This window comes from Pyrus communis, chromosome 10 (assembly GCF_041283825.1).
Source record: "Pyrus communis isolate YQ-2024b chromosome 10, ASM4128382v1, whole genome shotgun sequence".
In the NCBI taxonomy this organism is placed as follows: domain Eukaryota; kingdom Viridiplantae; phylum Streptophyta; class Magnoliopsida; order Rosales; family Rosaceae; genus Pyrus; species Pyrus communis.
In genome coordinates, this window is record NC_142574.1 from 17,478,691 (window position 1) to 17,498,487 (window position 19,797).

Below are 19,797 nucleotides of genomic sequence, written 5' to 3' on the forward strand. Positions count from 1 at the left end.
AATCTTCACCTTCTTTTCTAAATTGTTCAACCTTAATGTTTTTTTTTTTTTTTTATCAAGGTGATTATACAGAGCGTAGAATCACCTGTTAGAGCTTAAAATTCAACCCTTTAGTCTTGAATTGGTTCATTATTTAAATTTTAGGTTTTAAGTTTCACATTTTGCACTTAAAACCTAAAATATAAGCTCTAAACGAGGAATCTATCCTTCAAATAATCAATCATGTGAATGAAACAACACTAGCCAACTTGCAGGCAAACGAAACAACAAGCCCCTTTATAGGACGTCACGCATTCGAGTACCAAAGTAAAAACCTTCAAGAGAGTAGATAAAAGAGCAGTAGTAAGTGCTCATGTCACTATCTTCTTCGAAATGAATATAAAGTTTACTTATATCTTTCTACTACCCAATCGAGCTACTAAGCTGCAAGGGCTTGTGGTAATTATTCATACGGGATCAATGAAATCTCCAGCCGGAAAGAATAAAGAAGATCGAGGTAATCAGTTACGCAAGTACACGACTTCTACGACTCTACTTGGCTCTTTTGTGAGCTTCATACAAGTAGCCTAAGCTCACAACAACAGCAGCAACAGCAACTCCTACTGCTCCTTGTGCCATTATGGTGCTGTCCTTAGCACTTGTCTTACAGGAAGTGAGGTTTGGAGTAAACCCGAGCTCTGAAAGTTTCTTATGCGATTCAGCATAATCTCTTAAAAATGCTTCCTTATCCTGTCATGCGCCAAATTTAACAAAAGTAAGAAAAGGAATGTCAAATAAAAAAGTATAAATAAGCTCGCAACGATAGCTAATTTTATAGATATCTAAAAAAAAAATCCTAATTTTATACATATTTGATTTTATGTAGTCCAATAACTTAGTGGATGGGGTGTTTCCACCCATGCATCATGGGTTCGGAACTCCCCCTCCCCTACATTATTGGAAAAGTTTCAAACCCTTCTCCTCCCTTAAAAATAAAAAAATAAAAAACATCAAAGCCAAACGTAGGGATGGGCACAAGAGATAACTGGGTTGGGATGCAACTCATCATCCCAAACTTCCCCTTAAAATTCATCAGCTCCATCCGCACCTCATGGGGTGTTTTGATCCCCACCCTCAGATGTTCCGTCCCGCCACCTTATATATTTTTTTCTGTATTAGCTACACGTCCGAAATTGAAACAAATCTTGCTAAATATGAAATATTAGTCGAAATGTTAATCGCAGATAATCGTACAAACACTGAATTTTGACACAATAATTACTGTAATTAGATGTCAAACCTAATAATTTAAAATAATCAGGTAAATCATCTAACTTAATAAAAATGTAACATTCAATAATGATATAAAAAATATATGCACAGCGGGACAGGCACCCCAGCTGGTGCAGGGCCCTGAACTCACCCAAGCCCATCCCTAGCTAAGTAACTTGGTCTAACAAAGTTCAGTCAATTCAACCAAACACGAAATTGGGGTTCAGTATCTGCTGCAAATGGGTCCTATTGAAGAACCATGACAAATGTAAAAATTAACCAAATTAGCCTCAGCTTTTAAGTGGCAATGGTCCCAGAAGAGGTGTTCTGTTACTGCATATTAGGGACAATGAGCCTGGTTTAACCCGGTACCGGTTAATATCAATTCAGATAATACGCTAGCCCAAATTGAAGAAAAGGAGACATAGTTTACTTGAGTAAACTCCATTTTCAATCCAGACCAAACCTTTTTCTATTGGATTGCTTAAAATTTACAAGGGCTTATAAGAACTAAGAAGTGAACCATCTTACATATGGCTCAATCCAAATCTAGCAATTTCCGAGTGGTTGGCAGGTCTGGGTTGACCAGATCACGCACCACCAGAATATGGGTGAGCCACATTTGATTATTTGTTAAAATTAGTGCCAATCGACAATATTAAAGTAGCTCTAAACAAACAAAGTAAGTTGGTAAATATAATCTAGCACTAGCAGTGAACAACACCCAACACTGTTTACCAGCAAATAGGACTGAAACAAGCCCGAACTGAAATTACCTTTGCATACAGATCGACATATTTACAGAACTCAGGATCCTCCACTAAAGCTGTGCATCTGTCGGAAGTTTCAACAACCCCTCTGATTCCTCATTCAATAGTTCACTATCAACAATGAGTAGCAACAAATGTTCATAATCACATGCAAACATAATGACATAAAATGGTAAATTTTCACCAATTTTTCAAGTCTTACACAAAGTATGAGTTATCAAACTGTAGAGGTTCCTTAGTCCAAGGACCATCAAAACCAGATCTGTCTGGATGTGCCCTTCCCTATAAGATGAGAGCAAATGACACAGAGTAAACATGTCTAACTAATAACAAAGAAGAGCATTTATAGATACAAACAAGGAGGAAGAATTACCAGTGTATGACCCCCAGATAGTGCAACAATATCCTTGTCAGACAGCCCCATTCTATAGAACTTTTCCCTCAAATGTGGTGCACCTATTATCAAAAGACAAAAGACACCGACAAGAAATTAAATTTCTACTAATGAACAACAAAAACTTTCTCCCAAACAATTTAACTGAAAATGACACACAAGCAAGCCTGACAACTTGTCATAAATCTCCAGCATTCTAAATACATTAAGAAACCTAGGAGATGGGGAGAAGTGGGTTGAGTTTTAACATGGAGTGGGCAATCCCATGGAATAAGAGAGCAATCCCACTGTGTAAACCAAGAAACAATCCCAAATCTGAACTTAGAATATAATTGTGGTGTGGCAACCAAAAATGAGTAATATTCAAAATAAAAGTTGGAAGCCTTGGTTGCTTCTGTGGCTTTGAAGAGTTCCATAGGAAACCTGTGCACGCTAATGACTAGAACCATTTGCATAAAGAGCTTGCAACCAACACCAAGAGCTACATATTGAAGACGTACCATGTTCCACATCCTGACATGGATACAAAGTTGCTTAACAAGTATCTCTGACTCTTACAAACTAATAGCAAAATATTTATAGAAGTAACAAATTTGAAAAAGAAAACTCTAGGATAATAAATCTCTCTTCCATACAAGCAAGCTATGTTACCAGTACCACTGTACCGGGAGAAGTACTCTCCACAGGCATCATATTTAACTCACTTGAAATACAATAAAGATAACCTCACTGTTAAACTCATGCCATCAAGCTCCAATTGCATGGAAACTTATTCTATGTATATAAAAGAGAAGAAATTAGAGTAAAACAATGGATTACAAGATGAAATGCTTGAAATAGTGTTCTCCCTTTTCTTGCACTAGAGAAAGCAAACAGCAATGCAGAAATATAACAGAGATGTTATTAGAGAACTTTTAATCTAGTCTAAACAAAAATGTTCTAAATCTCTATATTGAAATGCATAACATATATGAATTAAAACCCAACTAAAATGCTAGCATATGAGAAATATTAAAATAGGGAAATATAAAACTTGAAGAAGATATCTTAGGTATTGGAATAAACCTCGTTTAGAATCTGGAAGTCGTCCTTCCTTAGGAGAAATTTTAGAATCCTAAGAACAAGTAGAAAAAAGCAGAAGAAAACTCGACAACAATGATAAGGAAACTAGCCATGTTTCTTTAAATATGTGATCACTGGCTGCAACATACCTTCCTGCCAGTAAAAATCAATGGCGGGGCCTCCAGTGACCTCAACTGCAACAACACCTGCAAGCTGAAAATACAAGTAATCATGCCCCTTAGTTGCTATCTTCATAAAAGAATCCATGCTATCTCCCACGTATTTTTTAGGAAAAACTATGATGATCTTTGTACAAGCTCTTCATTTGCAAATAATTTGATGAGCTAAAATTATATAACAGGCTGAGTAAATCATTCAGAACTATAATCACCTGGTATAGGTCTGCATATGTAATCCTTGGATGCTTAGACTTCACTTCCTCTGACATAAAAAAGAAGCACCCGTCAAAACACCTTACATTGTATATCTATCTCAAAAGCATGACTCTCAAACGCATTAATTGTAGGTACTCTTTGTTGAATTAGTGATCATACAATCTTGTATAATGGCCAAAAGGATGGCACTATTATTACACAAATACTGAAACTTGTAAAGCACCTTGGAGACAACATAATATGCTGCATAATGACAACTTCAATACATAGTTGCTTACGTATGGTTTCGTTATACTTCCCTCATCAGTTTCATTTAGAAAATCAGAATTGAAGCTAACCCAAGTAAGCACATTGTCTTCTCAGTTACATAGACAAGACAGTGAAACCATCTAAACTTGTTAAATGCTTGGCATTAAGGACTTTCGCTGTCTGAATTGCAAACAAAGACCAATTGTAACATAGATGCACATTCAGTATCACCGTTAAACTCACAGAAACAACCAATGAATCAATTAAGCTTGCATAGCATGTCACATGACACACAAAGAAAAAAAAAAGAAAAAAAAAACTTACAATCATCTGGATTCTCGTATACAGAATTGAATGTTGCATAAATTAATTACTGGTATTTTTCAACCATACGATCAACTGATCAAGTTTCGTAAATCCAATAAAGATTGACGATAAGGAACAACATAAACGAACATACCACAAAAATCAATAGCCTTCTTCAAGCCATTGTTGGAACCACGAGAGTACTCTTCCTCGTTACGAATCGACCCATTCGGCCCACCCGTTTTCGTCTTGGCATCGTAGGTCCCAGCATCGTGCCACCTACAAATTCACACCTCCGAAAACAATCAATCACCATAACTCTAACAAAATCGATACAAACAATGACATGCAAACACTTCATTTACAAAGAGAAATCAAAGGCCATTCTGTAAGTCTGAAACACCGAGCAACAGTAAAACTTATGTTGGCTACTGAGAAAACGCAAGCTACCGAATCGGATTTTTCATTCATCGAAAAATTTCTCGGGAAACAAACAGAAGAGTGAGAGAGAGAGAGAGAGCATACGCCAAGCGGAGCATGATCGGAGCGCAGCTTCTGCTGTAAATGAGAGCGCGGAGATGGCGGCGGGCCTTGTCGATTTCGTTGAAATACTCTTTGTCAACGAGCGTCGATGTCATCGGAACTGGAAGTCAGTGCTCGACTGCGACTCGGAGCGAAGAGAGAACAATGAGAGTGACAATGCAACTGCAACTGTGCAAATGAGATTTTGAAAGCGAGAGAGCCAACGGCCCCGGCAAATGAGGAGATTGAGTCCGCCTAGTTTCATACTGATTATGAAAAAAATGGTTATAAAAAAAAAGCTGAGAGCTTTATTATGTTTGGTAAATGTTTAGTTTTAATTTTTTTTTCATAATTTTAGGTGAAAAAAAAGTTAAAAATACAAAGCTGTAAAATTCAATTTTGAAAAACCAACTTTTTTCACATCTGTTTTACATAAAAGTTTATCAAACACTATAATATTGTTTTATTTTTTCAAAAGCACGTTTACAAAAAAAGTTTACCAAACACTCTGCTACTTTATTTCATAGCTGCTTATTCTCACAATACAGCAAAAGTAGTTTTTTTTCAAAGCACCGCAATACCAAACCAGCCTTCAAACGGACCCGCACTCGCCGTGTTCACAAGGTCATAATGGTCATTTCAGTCTTCTCAGAAATAGAAAATTCAAAGTTCAATTAATTTTCCATTTTGTTAGATTTGGTTTAACTGCTAGTATAGTCAAATTTTTTATTTTTGTTTTTAAAATTGAAAGGAAAATGAAGAGAGTGAGAGAGAACATGATAGTGGGGAGAAAGGGAGAGAGGCTTATTCTTTATTTTTTATTTTATAATTTTTTTTAAATTAGAGATGTTAAAATCACCTATAGATGAGGCTTATACAAAAAACAGTAAAATATTATTTTGTAAAATTATGTTACTGCCCTTACCTTTTTTGGTGTGATAGAAGACTAAATACTTTTTTCACCCACTTTTGATAGACAAAAAAGGTTCTGTTAATATGTAGTTTAGATATCATTGTTCAATTAATTTTTCAATTAACATATCATAATTTAAGGTCTTAACCTTTGTTCAATTTTGATTTCCCTATAATTCTTTTTCTCATATTGGAGTGAATCGAACTTGAAGTCAAACAATCATATAAAGGGGTCGAGCACCGTTTGGTGGAGTGTCATTCTCTTGATTAATTGATTCAAGGTTGTCGTGCGATGTTACAGCGTGACTAATGGTGTGATGAGATCAAATCTAATAGTAAAAAAAAAAAAAAAAAAAAAAAATTTGACTACTTAAAATTAAATCTAACGTTTAAAATAATTTAAATCAAATTTAACTTAAAACTTTATAAATACCTATGTATTTGTATGATTTTTAATTACTTACCGGAATTTAAATATTTTTAGATTAAAATGTTCATAAAAATAATTTAGGATAATCCAAATAAATTTTATTTTCAAAAAAAAGTTACCGAAAACTAAAAGTTAGGCTAAAATCATTATTTTGTTGTGGCCTATGTTTAACTGACAATGAGAGGGGGCCAGAGACACAGAGAAAATATAGAGAGAGATGTTTGATGGGGGTGTGTAGATGATGTGTTATTTCCCCTATGCAGTGCCCTTATTTATAGTAATTAGGGAGGGAAGAAATCATTCTCCTCCAAGGAATATAAGTCCTAATAGGGAAGAATAACTAGAATCAAATCTAATCTAGGATTTCCACAATCACACTTAAATAAGAAGTTTATAACACTCCCCCTTGAGTGTGTAAATACTCAAGTAGATTTGGCATTATATAGAGTTGAGAAAGCCGACTCGTCGGCATTGATTTTGGGAACACGCTAGTCTCAAAGTACAGTAGGAACTTGCATATAGAACTAAGTCTCACAAAAAACCCAATGACTATGGTAAAACCCGAGTGGGGACAAAACCCATAGGCTAAGGAAAATGTGTGAGAAATACAAAGTCAAATGAAACGTCTACGGGATGACATCAGGGATATGATCAACCCAAGGTGGGTGCCTTGTCAAAACCTTGTTAGGTAGCAAAAACCTAGTGGGAAAAATGTTCCTAATCGTAGGGAAAAAAAGTACATTAAGATCAAGCAAGTATACTTTGGGATACTCCCCTTAAGTTTGACATAATTCCAAAGAGAACTAACAATGTTACAACTCATAAAGTTTACGCATACCAATTCCTTGAACAAGCTTCTGAAACGTCGCCTTCAGTAGTGATTTGGTGAAGAGGTCGGCCAAATTGTCTTATGAACGGATTTGCATGACTTCAATCTTCTGATGCTCTTGCTGTTGATGTGAGAAAAAAAACTTCGGTGCAATGTGCTTAATGTTGTCTCATTTGATGTAACCCTTCTTGAGTTGTTCGATGCATGCTACGTTGTCTTCACAGATCATCGTCGGGACGTCACCGACGGGGTAAAGATCGCAAGAGCTTCGAATATGGCCCACAACTACTGTTAGCCATAAGCATTCTAGAGTTGCTTTATATAGGGCGAGAATTTCAACATGGTTAGACGAAGTGGTAACTAAGGTTTGTTTAGTTAACCTCCAAGAGAACGTGGTGCCTCAAACGATAAAGACATAACCCGTTTGAGAGCACACCTTGTGCGAATCAGATAAGTATACTGCGTCGGCATAACCAACAAGGTGATAACCGACTCGAGATAAGGGGTGCAACATCACTCAAGGATCCATGAGGATAGAACAAGCCCAAATCCGTGTTACCCTTAAGGTAACGGAAAATGTCTTTAACACCAATCCAATGTCTGCGTGTTGGTGCATTACTATATCTTGCCAAAAGATTAACAGCGAAGAAGATGTCGGGTCTAGTGTTTTGAGCTAATTATAATAAAGTGCCTATCGCACTTAGATAAGGAACTTCAGGCTTCAAAATCTATTTATCATCCCTCATTCGGACGGAATGGATCTCATTTTGTATCTAGCAATCTATCGACCATATGAGTACTTGAAGGCTTCGCTTTATCCTCGTTAAACCGATCCAACACTTTCTAGGTGTAGTTTGATTGATGTACTAAGATTCCATCTAAACGGTGCTCTATCTCGAGACCAAGACAGTATGGAGTCTTTCCTAGATCTTTCATCTTAAATTTTAACTTAAGGTGCGTGGCTGTTCTTTCGAGCTTTTCAGGAGTTCCATTGAGGTTCATATGGTCGACATAAACTGCAACTATCGCAAAACTGGAATGTGACTTCTTAATGAACACACAAGGGCATAGTTCATTGTTCACATATCCCTAACTAGTCAAATACTCACTCAAATGGTTATACCACATTCTTTCGGATTGCTTCAAACTATAGAGTGAACGCCTCAATTGAATTGAGAGTGCGTTCCGGGATTTGGAAATATTTGATCTAGCCAATGTAAGTCCTTTGGGAACTTTCATATAAATTTTCGTATCAAGATCCTTATTGAGATACACAGTTACTACGTCCATTAACTGCATACTCAGTTTTTCAGAAACTACAAAACTGATAAGGTAGCAAAAAGTAATCACATCCATAATGAGTGAATAAGTTTCGTCATAATCAATCCAGGGGCATTGTGAGAAGCCTTGCGCAACAAGACGAGCTTTGTAATGCACATTTTGTTCTTCTCATTACGCTTCCAAATGAAAACGCACTTGTATCAAACGACCTTCATATGTGGAGGAGTAGAAGCTATGTAACATCCCACATCGCCCAGGGGAGTGGATCCTCTATGCCTTATATGTATATTCCCATCTCTACCTAGCACGAGGCCTTTTGGAAGCTCACTGACTTCGGGTTCCATCGGAACTCCGAAGTTAAACGAGTTCGCGCGAAAACAATCCCAGGATGGGTGACCCACTAGGAAGTTCTCGTGTGAGTTCCCAGAAACAAAACCGTGAGGGCATAGTCGGGGCCCAAAGCGGACAATATCGTGATACAGTGGAGTCGAGCCTAGGATGTTGTAGGGGCTCAAGCCGGGATGTGACAATTTGGTATCAGAGCTAATCTTTGGCCGGAAGTGTGCCGACGAGGACGTCGGGCCCCTAAGGGGGGTGGATTGTAACATCCCACATCGCCCAGGGGAATGGATCCTCTATGCCTTATATGTATATTCTCATCTCTACCTAGCACGAGGCCTTTTGGGAGTTCACTGGCTTCATGTTCCATCAGAACTCCGAAGTTAAGCGAGTTCGTGCGAGAGCAATCCTAGGATGGGTGACCCACTAGGAAGTTCTTGTGTGAATTCCCAGAAACAAAACCGTGAGGGCGTGGTCGGAGCCCAAAGTAGACAATATCGTGCTACAATGGAGTCGAGCCTGGGATGTGGTGGGGGCCCGGACTGGGATGTGATAAGCAACAAGTCCAAACACCTTACGTTTCACAAGCGAATCAAGTTTGACTTGGATTGCTTGTTTCCAGTTTGACCAATCAATTCTACGTAAACATTCATCAACGAAACGGGGTTCAATGTCATCACTCAACATAATCTCAGTAGTTACTGTATATGTTAATGCATCGTCGACGATCATCTCATTTTTACTAAGGATGGACACTTAGAACCAAAAACTAAAACCGAAACATGAATCAAATTGGACCACACCAAACAGTTCAGTTTTGCGATTTTGAAACTGAACAGCGGCTAAGAAAAAGGTTTGGTTTCAGTTTTGGGTTTTCAAAATTGCACCAAAACCAAAACCGCACCATATATTGAATGTTATGTTCTAATTGGTTCTTTATTATAGTCCATACATTTCTAGTATGGACTCAACTACACTAGAATAGAATGTCATCAAATTTTGCACCTCTATTCGAGTCCATACATCTCTCTCTCTCAAAACTCATGTTTATCTATCTGGCCATACACAATAAGTTGTGCAGTCAATATGACTTATATTGTAGTATAATTACTAATTCCAACCCCTAATCATAACACTTCAGTCGATCTAAATAACGCACAAAGTTCATAGATGTGCTAGAAGCTTGAATCTGATTAATGCAGCACACTTGTAAATATCAGCATTCTTTTGCTTGAGAAATGTGCTTAATAACAATGTTTATCTTGATATATAACTTATACAAATTGTGCTGTATGAAAAATATATACATATATACTTTCTTTAATGGTTGTGAGCTGTAGATTGGTACTACTGTTGCATATGGTCAGACAAATCTCTCTATCTCTAACTTCCTTAGCTGCAGTTTTTTTTTTTTTTTTGAACTTTTTTGTTGCAGGTTCATTGATTTATGTACAAGGAAAATGATATCGCCTTATGAGTAAATAGGTGTAAATTTAAAATTGTAATTTTTTCTCAAAAAATCAAACCGAAACCATTTGAAACCACATCGAACCGAATCAAACTTTTGATTTCATTTCAATTTTGGCTTTAAAATCACACCGAACTGCAACGCAAAAAGTTTCGGTTTTGGTGCGGTTGCATAGCCCACCCCTAATTTCTACACCAAACATCATCCAAGCTAGAATAATGAACCGAAATCTCATGATTCTCGAGAGGTGGATTCGTCTATTCAATGACGCTTTCGTAATCTAAAATTTCCTCATGAGTTAGATATAATAAGTAAGCGACAGTCAAATTCACAGTAGGCTCTTCAGGGGCTTATGTCATGGGTTTCCTCTTTCGGGGATGTGAATCCTTTAAACCAAAAGGTTTGCCACGCTTTTGTGTAGGGGCAGATGATTGGCTAGCCGCTAATGTACGTGGATAGACCAAAGTGGTGTCTCGGGTCTCCAAGAAGGAAGTTTGTTGTACATTTGGTACATTCATCTTTGCAGACACATTCGTAGCTGGAATATGTGATCTTGTTACTCGCGCTAGATCAGTGAAAGCATCTGGCATGCTCTGAGCTATGCTTTGAAGATATAATATTAGATGCACTTCAATTTCAAACTGAGTGGTGCGGGGATCTAAATGAGACAAAGTGGGAGTCGTCCACGATAATTCGCGTCGTTCTTTAAGAACATTGATGTTCTTATCTCCCCCTAACGACGGGAATATTGTCTCATAGAAGAATCATATCAGACATAGATTCTCATCCTTCGCTGAGGCCCTATTTTTGTACATAAGGGCGGCAAAATCGGCACATAAACCGCACAACCAAAAACACACAGATGCAATATGTCGAGTTCGTATTCGGTAACCAACTAAGTGACGCTATATGGTTGGGTCACAACAGGCCTCAAGCGGACTAACATGGCTACATGAAATATTTTATGTCCTCAAGCAGTGATTGGGAGCTTAGTACGTATGACCAACGATCGAGCAATCATTTGTAAGCGTTTAATGAATGCCTCTGCTGGGCAATTGTGGGCATGAACATGAGGTACTTGATGTTCAATTCAACCTCAACCGACATGTAATAGTTATCAAAAGTTTTATATGCGAATTCTACCAGCATTATCTAATCAAATAGATTTGATCGGATAATCAGGGTGGTGAGCCCTAAGCTTGTTAATCTGAGCCACCAGTGTGGAGAATGCAGTGTTCCTTGTGGACAACAAGCACACATGTGACAACCATGTGGAAGCATCAACCAATACCATAAAATATCTAAATGTCAGCATGGAGGGTGAATCGGTCCACTAATGTCCCCTTGAATCCTTTGTAGAAAAATAGGATTATTTGAACGAATCTTGTCATAAGAAGGCTTAATAATAAGATTCCCCATAGAAAAGGTTTGACATGCGATTCCTTGAATCAAACTTAAACTTCAAGTTAGTGGTTGACCGTGTGATGATTTGAGGATACGGCGCATTACTGTTCGTCTAGGGTGTCCTAAATGATCATGCCAAAGTGTAATTTCATGCACGGTCCCTGAGGTAGGGCCGACCACATAGTAGCTCTCTATAGGGCGTATGGTTGTAGTAAACAAACTACTCGGGATATGCTCCATATTCTCTAGAATACGCTTCTGCCCATATTTGTATGAAGTGATGCACATAAATTCAACTTTGTTTTCTACATAGGTTTCAACGTGGTAGTTCTTGTCGAATTATTATCTCGAATATCTTTAACGCTCAACAATTTTCTTTCGGAACGTGCAGAATAATTTGTCTTTTGAATGGTCAAAATAATGCCATTGGACAACATTATGCGAGCTTTTCTGTATCCTTCGATCAATTTGGATGCCTGATAGGGTTGTCAGAGGTGCATTCTTATGTATGAAGTTAGTGAAATAGATGCTTTCACGCAAAACGGTGTGCGTGGTTGCACTATTCCCATTAGTCATACCTAGAAATAAAATTAATTGAACCAGTCACATGCATAAAAGTTTGAAAACTTAAAACCATTCAATTTTTTTTTTTCGAGAAAAGTTTATGAACTTCAGGTTCATAGTACCTACAGACAGACGCATGTATATACAAAAATATGCAACAAATATGTACAAGTAGGTCTTCGGGGCCTATGATTATAATTGAATTAATTATTTGGACTTCGGACCAAAATTAAAGTTTGGGCGAAAAAATTAAAACCCATAAGGCCTAAAAAAAAGGCAATATAATTGGTGGTCCAAAACATTGGACCAAAGCCCTAATGAGCTTTTAAAAACCGTGAAAAAGAATGGGATCCAACCCCAAAAATGGGCTGGAATGTCACGGGCCAAGAGTCAGGAAGCAGGCCCAAAACTAGGTAAGATCCAACAGCCTAGTGAGGGCACCGATCGTGTGCTTTGTATGCACGAATGCACCAGCTTGTGGTTGCGATCTGGTGCGGCAAGTTGTAGGGGAGCACCACAACCATACAAGGATGTGATCATGTGCATCGCGATGCACTGAGACACCATAGCCTTACGGGAAATGTCATGCAAGCTGAGCCAAAGTAATGGGTTGCTGTAGGCGAGCCCAAAGCAAGGAAAAAAACTTTTTTTTTTCAGCTCAAGAACACCCCAACTTCACTGGGTATGGTCACCGAGGAAGAAGGTCGACGCCACAGCTTCAGGCAGCCATGTTTTGGTCAAAGAACTCGGAATGAGTCACGAATTTGATGTGGAACCTCGATGGTGTGACGGAGAACGAAAAATCTCGACGTCCATAAACCAAAAACCCTCAGATTCAAATTGGGGTTTTCAAAATTCATGGAGATTCATACGAATCTTGGCCAAAATCATGGTCAATGACGACTACAGGTCATCGGAGATGGCAGTTATGGTGGCTGGGCATGGCTACGGGCCATGCATGTGACACCGTGAAAAACATCGAGATTTTGGGTGGGTGGATGACGTCCAAACGATGTCATGGGTTTGGGTTCCAAAGGGTTGGAGCTTTTGGCTCTGGCTTAGGCTCAGGGGTCGGCGGCGCTGCTCGAGGTCGCTGCATAGTGTGGGTTCTATAACCTTAACTTTTATTATTTATTTTTTTTTTCAATTCAATTCAATTGAATTCATGCACAATCAAACTATACAATTAATGCATAAGCATATATTCAACATGATTCATAGCAATATCAATTCACATAATTCAACAATTATGAATATAATGCATACATAATTTATGCACAATCTAAAATTCAAAAAACGTAAAGTTGGGTTATGCATTATGGTGAATGTTCAGGATATCAGGGCTTATATCAAGATAAAAACCGTTGTTTTGGAAAAACCTGATTGCGTGATGATATTGATGAACTGGTTTGATGTAGAAAATTTTTCTTCAATTTCGGCTTTTCATCTCCAAAGCTTGTATCACGTTCAATACAAAAAATTTAAATTGAATCAATAAAAGTATATGAATCAGTAAAATCAAAATTTAATCAATTAAAAATAATTAAAACGTAATACTCCCCTGAATGGAGACGAATAATTTTCACGTCAGATTCCTAAGCGCAATAGTAAAATCGTGTTGATAACGTGTTGTGGCCTATATTTAACTGACAAAAAGAGGGGGTCGGCGGCACAGAGAAAATATAGAGAAATATGCGTTTGTAGGGCTGTGTAGAGGATGTGTTATTCCTTCTAAGCAGTGCCTTTATTTATAGTAATAAGGGAGGGAAGAAATCCTTCTCCTCCAAGAAATACAAGTCCTAATAAGGATAATAACTATAATCAAATCTAATCTAAGATTTACACATTCACACTTAAATAAGAAGTTTATAACATATGTAGTAATCTTGGGCTAAAATTTTAAACCATAAGGGTTGGAGAAGAAAAACAGTTTTTGGCTTATGACTTAAATTTTTAAGCTTTATCCCTAAGGGTTGGAGATTGTCTTAGAGTGATGTGATAGTTTGCTTGCCCATTTTTCCTTATTTTTGGTAAAATTTGCTTGCCCATTTTTCAAGAACTTATAACTCTAATTTTACATGACTTTGTAAAAGCATATTTGAAGAAATTAGTAAAAAAGAAATTAAAAGTGTCATTTGCTGATTTATTTGTGTGACATCCCACATCGCCAGGGGAGTGATCCTCAAATGTATATTCCAATCCCTACTTAGCACGAGGCCTTTTGAGAGCTCACTAGCTTCGGGTTCCATGGGAACTCCGAAGTTAAGCGAGTAGCGCGCGAGAGCACTCCCAGGATAGGTGACCCATTGGGAAGTTCTCGTGACATCCCACATCGCCCAGGGGAGTGATCCTTAAATGTATATTCCCATCCCTACCTAGCACGAGGCCTTTTGGGAGCTCACTGGCTTCGGGTTCCATGGGAACTCCGAAGTTAAGCGAGAAGCGCTCGAGAGCAATCCCATGATGGGTGACCCACTGGGAAGTTGCTCGTGAGTTCCCAAAAACAAAACCGTGAGGGAATGGTAAGCCCAAAGCGGACAATATCGTGCTACGGTGGTGGAGCGGGCTCGGGAAGTGGTCCGCCCCGGGCCGGGATGTGACAATTTGGCACTTTTATATCACTTTAAAAATTTATCACTTCAACATGCTCTCCAATTAGCTATTCAAAATTTACGTTTATTTTAAAATATTACCTCTCCAATTAGCTATTCAAATTTTACGCTTATTTTAAAATATTAATATATTAACGTTATCTTATTTTATAGGACCCAAATTTTATTTTAACTCTTTACCAAATAATACTTTGGAACAAAATATATTGTGGGACCTAATGACTAACTTGAAGAAGTAATAAGGTATTGTTTGATATGCAGACGGGACGGAACGGAACGGAATGGAACAGGACGGAACGGAACGGAGCGGGAGCAAAGATGCCCTCGGATGGAAACAAGGAGGAAGAAGAAGGAGACGAAGAGGTTATAATTTTGTGTTCCACGGATGTGGAACGAGTCGTTCTAGGAGCGTGAGGTGGAACGAAAATTCAACCAAAACTCGTCCCGTGGAACAGCTCGTTCCACCCGTTTTAGGCGCACCAAACGTGGGACGGAACGTCTTGTCCCACTCTGTTCCGTCCCGTCCCACATACCAAACGATACCTAACGGATCTTGTATTTACAAGGTTAGTTGCCAATTCTTTAATTTGCTAATTGGGTTGCTACTTTTATTGGAGATGCATTTTTCTTACATGGCATAAAAAAATTTAACTTCGTTACCCAATTGTTACTCCCGTTAGAGGTGCTCTAACTATAATGGCAAAACAGATACCTACAACATAGTTTGAAGTTCCATTTTTTTGGATGAAATAACTAGGGATGTTGGACAAACTTTGTGTAAAGGAGATTAACTTACATGAAAGAGATTCAAAGCCACATGATGTTATAATTCATATGCAATATCATATAAAAAAAATACACAACATTATATCATAAGATCATGACATTATGGTAACAGTGAAACTTGTTTTATACAATGTTTAAAATATTTGTATCGTTGGAAATATTGATGGATATATCGATATCGATATCGGTTTCGATTGCCTTTGGTGAAAATGGTGGAAATTTGCTCAAAACATGAAAATTTAAAGTTATTGTCTAGGAAATGTCATATGAAGTCACAATACACGTATGAATCAAGAATTAAGGAGTAGATACTGTGTAAAAAGTAAGTATGTGATATGTGAGAAATAAAACTTATTTCTAATGACAAGTAATAAAATAAAACATTTCACTAAAACGAATAAATTATACATAATTTAATTGAAATTTTCATCATGAAAGCATCACAGATTTTATTGAAGTAAACGACTACCATAAATAAAGAAATTAAACCATAAAGAATGCATAGGCCCAGGGAGTTAAAACTGATAGTAAATCTTTAATTTTGATTTGGCCTTCCTTTAGTACTTTCCAATTGCACCAATACCTACACCAGCTTATCTACAACCATGATCTTCATCTTAGGTGGCATGAGTAAAGACATCCTCACCAATCAACGGGTTCAAGCATGTAAGTCCATCACTTTCTTGTTCATCTCCTCCATCATTAAGTCCCTTGTCTTCCTCCCCACCACCATCATCCTCTCCGTTATATTTTCTCCCACTGGTACCATCATTTGTCAAGACACGCTTCCCACTTCCAATAATTTGGTACTGTTGATACTCAGAAACCAAATTATTCATTGAGACATTTCGTCAAACAGATTACGTGCAAGAGTGCACTAGACAACTGCGTCAAATTCGAAGCTTGATCTTGAAACCCCAGACTGTATATATGACCAAAAATAATTCATCTTGAAACGCCATTCATCTTGTGTCCCTAAAAAACCATCTACAAATTTGTTGTCAAAATTTTTTTAGGATACATTAAATACTGAGGAAATTGACTGATTTCCAAAAATATCGCGGATATGGTTCCCTATCGTTTCCTAAATTTTTGGATATTTTCATAGAAATATCGAGCATATTCAAGATATTTCAAACATTAGTTTTATATGAGTACTCTATTTAAAAAATGGAGTGAGGGGAAGGGGGAAGTTGATAAATATTAAATAGTGATGATACATGCTTCAAAGCATATTTTAGTTGGATAGAACATGTTGTCACAACTAAACAGATTTTCCTTTAAATTTGTATTTTCCCTTTTTGATATAAGAACTCATATTCTTTTTTATGTCATTTACCCTTGCACGTCAAGTCTTCCCCATAGGTTTTTTTTTTTTTGAATGGGACATTTGAGATTTATATTTGTTTTATCAAAATTTCCCATAGAGGATAGTGGGCTTTAAAGTATTTTTTGTCTCAAATCATGGAGCAACTAATAATATTTTAAAATGGGAGGGTCTACTTGCCTCTATTAGTGAAAGGCCCATTAAGTCTCAAATAGGCCAATCATTGTTTGTTGCCATGCAACTTGTTTTTGTTGAATTTGCACTTGATTCGTGTGTAAATGGGGATTGCACCCAATACACTTCAACGGTATATAAAGTGTTATAATACAAGTTATTAGATACTTGAAAGAAACATTTCAACCACTTATATTATAACACTTAGTGTACAGGATCAGATTTTCGGCACACTGAAACATTTTTCTTACACATCCTCTAATACAAACATCAATTTTGTGTATTAAAAGATATACAGGCAAGGAGACCATTCGACCAAACAAAAAAGGGACTAGAATAGTGAGAAGAAAAAGTTGAAGTGAACATTGTCTAGTTTGGTTTTCATCAAATCCAAAAGCATCCGAACAAGATGATCGGTTGGATTCAATTTTGGTTTCGTCTGATTAAATTTTGTTTTATTTGGGCATGAACTCAATAATCATTAGTCAAATTAAGATTGGTTTGGTAGTACTTATAATGGTTAAAACACTTGGAAAAATGTTTACTTGAAAAAAAGATAATTATTTAAGAATAAGTGCTTGTTCAAGAAGTATTTCTAAAAATTTTTTCCATAAAGTACTTGAGTATCAATAATATCACATACTTCTACTAGAAGTGGTTTGAAACATGAGCAGAAATACTTTGTATGAAGGCATGTATCTAATGAGAAAGACTTGCTTACACATGTCAAGACATAAATATGACATCTTAAACTAATAAAACATCTCTAAGTACTTTTATTTTATCAGACATTTCACGATGATTTAGGACACCACCAAATTGGCGTCTTTATTTTATGTAAGTCATCTAAACATGCCTAAAAGCCTTGTGTCAATTTCTACTTGAGAAAACAACTTACATGACATTGGATGTCACGGGCACACATTAGCAATGTTGTCATATCATATGAGTCATTGCCTTAGGCCATCTCCAACCATAAGGCTAAACATAGCCTCATCCAAAATTATAACCTTGCAATAAATTATTTTTTAGTCAAACTAAGTTACTTTCATTAAATAAAAAGACTAGTGCAAGGAAAAGAAAGCCCATAACCTAAATACAAGCCCAACAGGGACAAGCAAATACAACAAAAAGCCTAAAAGGACCCAACTGAGAAACAACAAAAAACCCTAAAAAGGGAGAGGAAACCAGCATCCACCACTAAGTCAGCCAACGCGCCTCCATCGTAAGGCCACTACCACTAAGAGAACGAACGAAATGGAACAACTGGATTAACAACAAATAAGGGTGAGTGGGCCACCCGCGTAGCAAGTGCTCCCATAATCCTACCAAATAGCGCTAATTGCACTTTAACAGCGACCGAAAACCAAAGTGCATCGCTGAGGAGAAGCACTCGGGCTGAGTAGCAGTGGTTGGTAGTTGAGGACATGCGATGGAAAAAAGCATTAGAGAAAGAAAGGTGCATAAATGCCATAATCTAAGACAAACTCAGGGGAATTGAGACAAAGCCCAAAGAATTGAGACAAAGCTCAAGGAAAGCCAAAGTAAATCAACAATACAGTAGTGCAGGAAAAAAAACCAGAAACAGAGGAGAAAAAGGAAAGTAAAGGAAAGCTTGAAAAGGGGAAGCAAAGGAGTGGTGGGGGTGGGGGATGGGGGGAAGAAAGGTGTTGGGAATGGAAAGAGTGGGAGAAATAAGAGGAAAGGGTGGAAACCAAAAGAACGTGGTGGAAGAACGGGGAAGATGGATGTGATTGAAAAAATAGGGAGAGATGGTGAGAAAGGGAGGAAACAAGAGGGTGGAAGAAAGGGTGAGAGCGAGGAGGGGAGAGCATCGGACTGCCACCAACCCCAAGCTGGAGCTAAGGCCGACAGCAAGGTGGGTTTCAGAAGTTTAGGGGTTTTTGGGAGAGAGAGGGGCACATAGTTATCCAATTTCTATTAATAGACCATAGTTTGCTGTACCAAAAAAAGACCATACAGTATTTTTGGATCTCCCATCAAAATGCACCGTTGAAGGTAAAATATTGAAATGGAAGAAAAACGGCATAACCCTCTCCTTCTTCACGAGTCGCTAGTCCTCCACTACAAGTAAATTTTTCACAAAATCTCTCTCCTTCTCTTTCTGCTCTACGTCTCACTCTTGTGTGGATTTATCGATCGATTTTTACAAGCCTGAGTGTTTTTTCGAAACATTTGATTTGCAGCTAGGGGTCCAACATATTTGATTTCTTTCGAGAATTACCAATTTGAGTTCTGTTGGATTATTTCAAACACTACTATTGGGTTATATGAAGCTCTGATGTTGGGCCCCAAAAATTGGGCTGGTAGGAAGGTTGTTGTTGGCCAGCCTGATACCATTTTGGCCGAAAGCATGACCTAATAAATTTCATCAAATTACAATCCAACTATACGTTTGATAAAATTTCAGTCTAAAAATAAAGTTCGTCATGGATTAAACGCTTTAAACATGGGTGCTCGACCCGTTCCATGTGATCATTAGAAAAGAAACTAACAAAGCCCAACAGATAATCACCCGCCATGATAGCTCACAAGCCTTCACACACAACCACCTTATATATTTCTCCACCAACACCAACATCAACACCAACACGGTCCAACCAAGACAGCGACCGAGATTTCCCAATTTGCCTTTCCCAACTAAATTAAAAAAAAACAAACAAAAATAAAATAAAATAAACGAATATATGTATATAAAGGT

The 19,797-nt window shown here is 37.5% G+C and overlaps 1 protein-coding gene across 1 annotated transcript; it reads right to left on the reverse strand.

Annotated features, from left to right (window-relative positions):
• Positions 1-325: 325 nt before the first annotated feature.
• On the reverse strand, positions 326-5,208 carry LOC137729554 (L-ascorbate peroxidase 3). The gene is given in 11 exon segments (XM_088678473.1): positions 326-729; positions 2,028-2,078; positions 2,081-2,132; positions 2,224-2,303; positions 2,395-2,477; positions 3,481-3,529; positions 3,627-3,639; positions 3,641-3,690; positions 3,869-3,918; positions 4,582-4,706; positions 4,953-5,208. Coding segments are annotated over 11 exon segments (864 nt in total). The 5' UTR covers positions 5,066-5,208; the 3' UTR covers positions 326-531.
• Between the last annotated feature and the right edge of the window lie 14,589 nt (positions 5,209-19,797).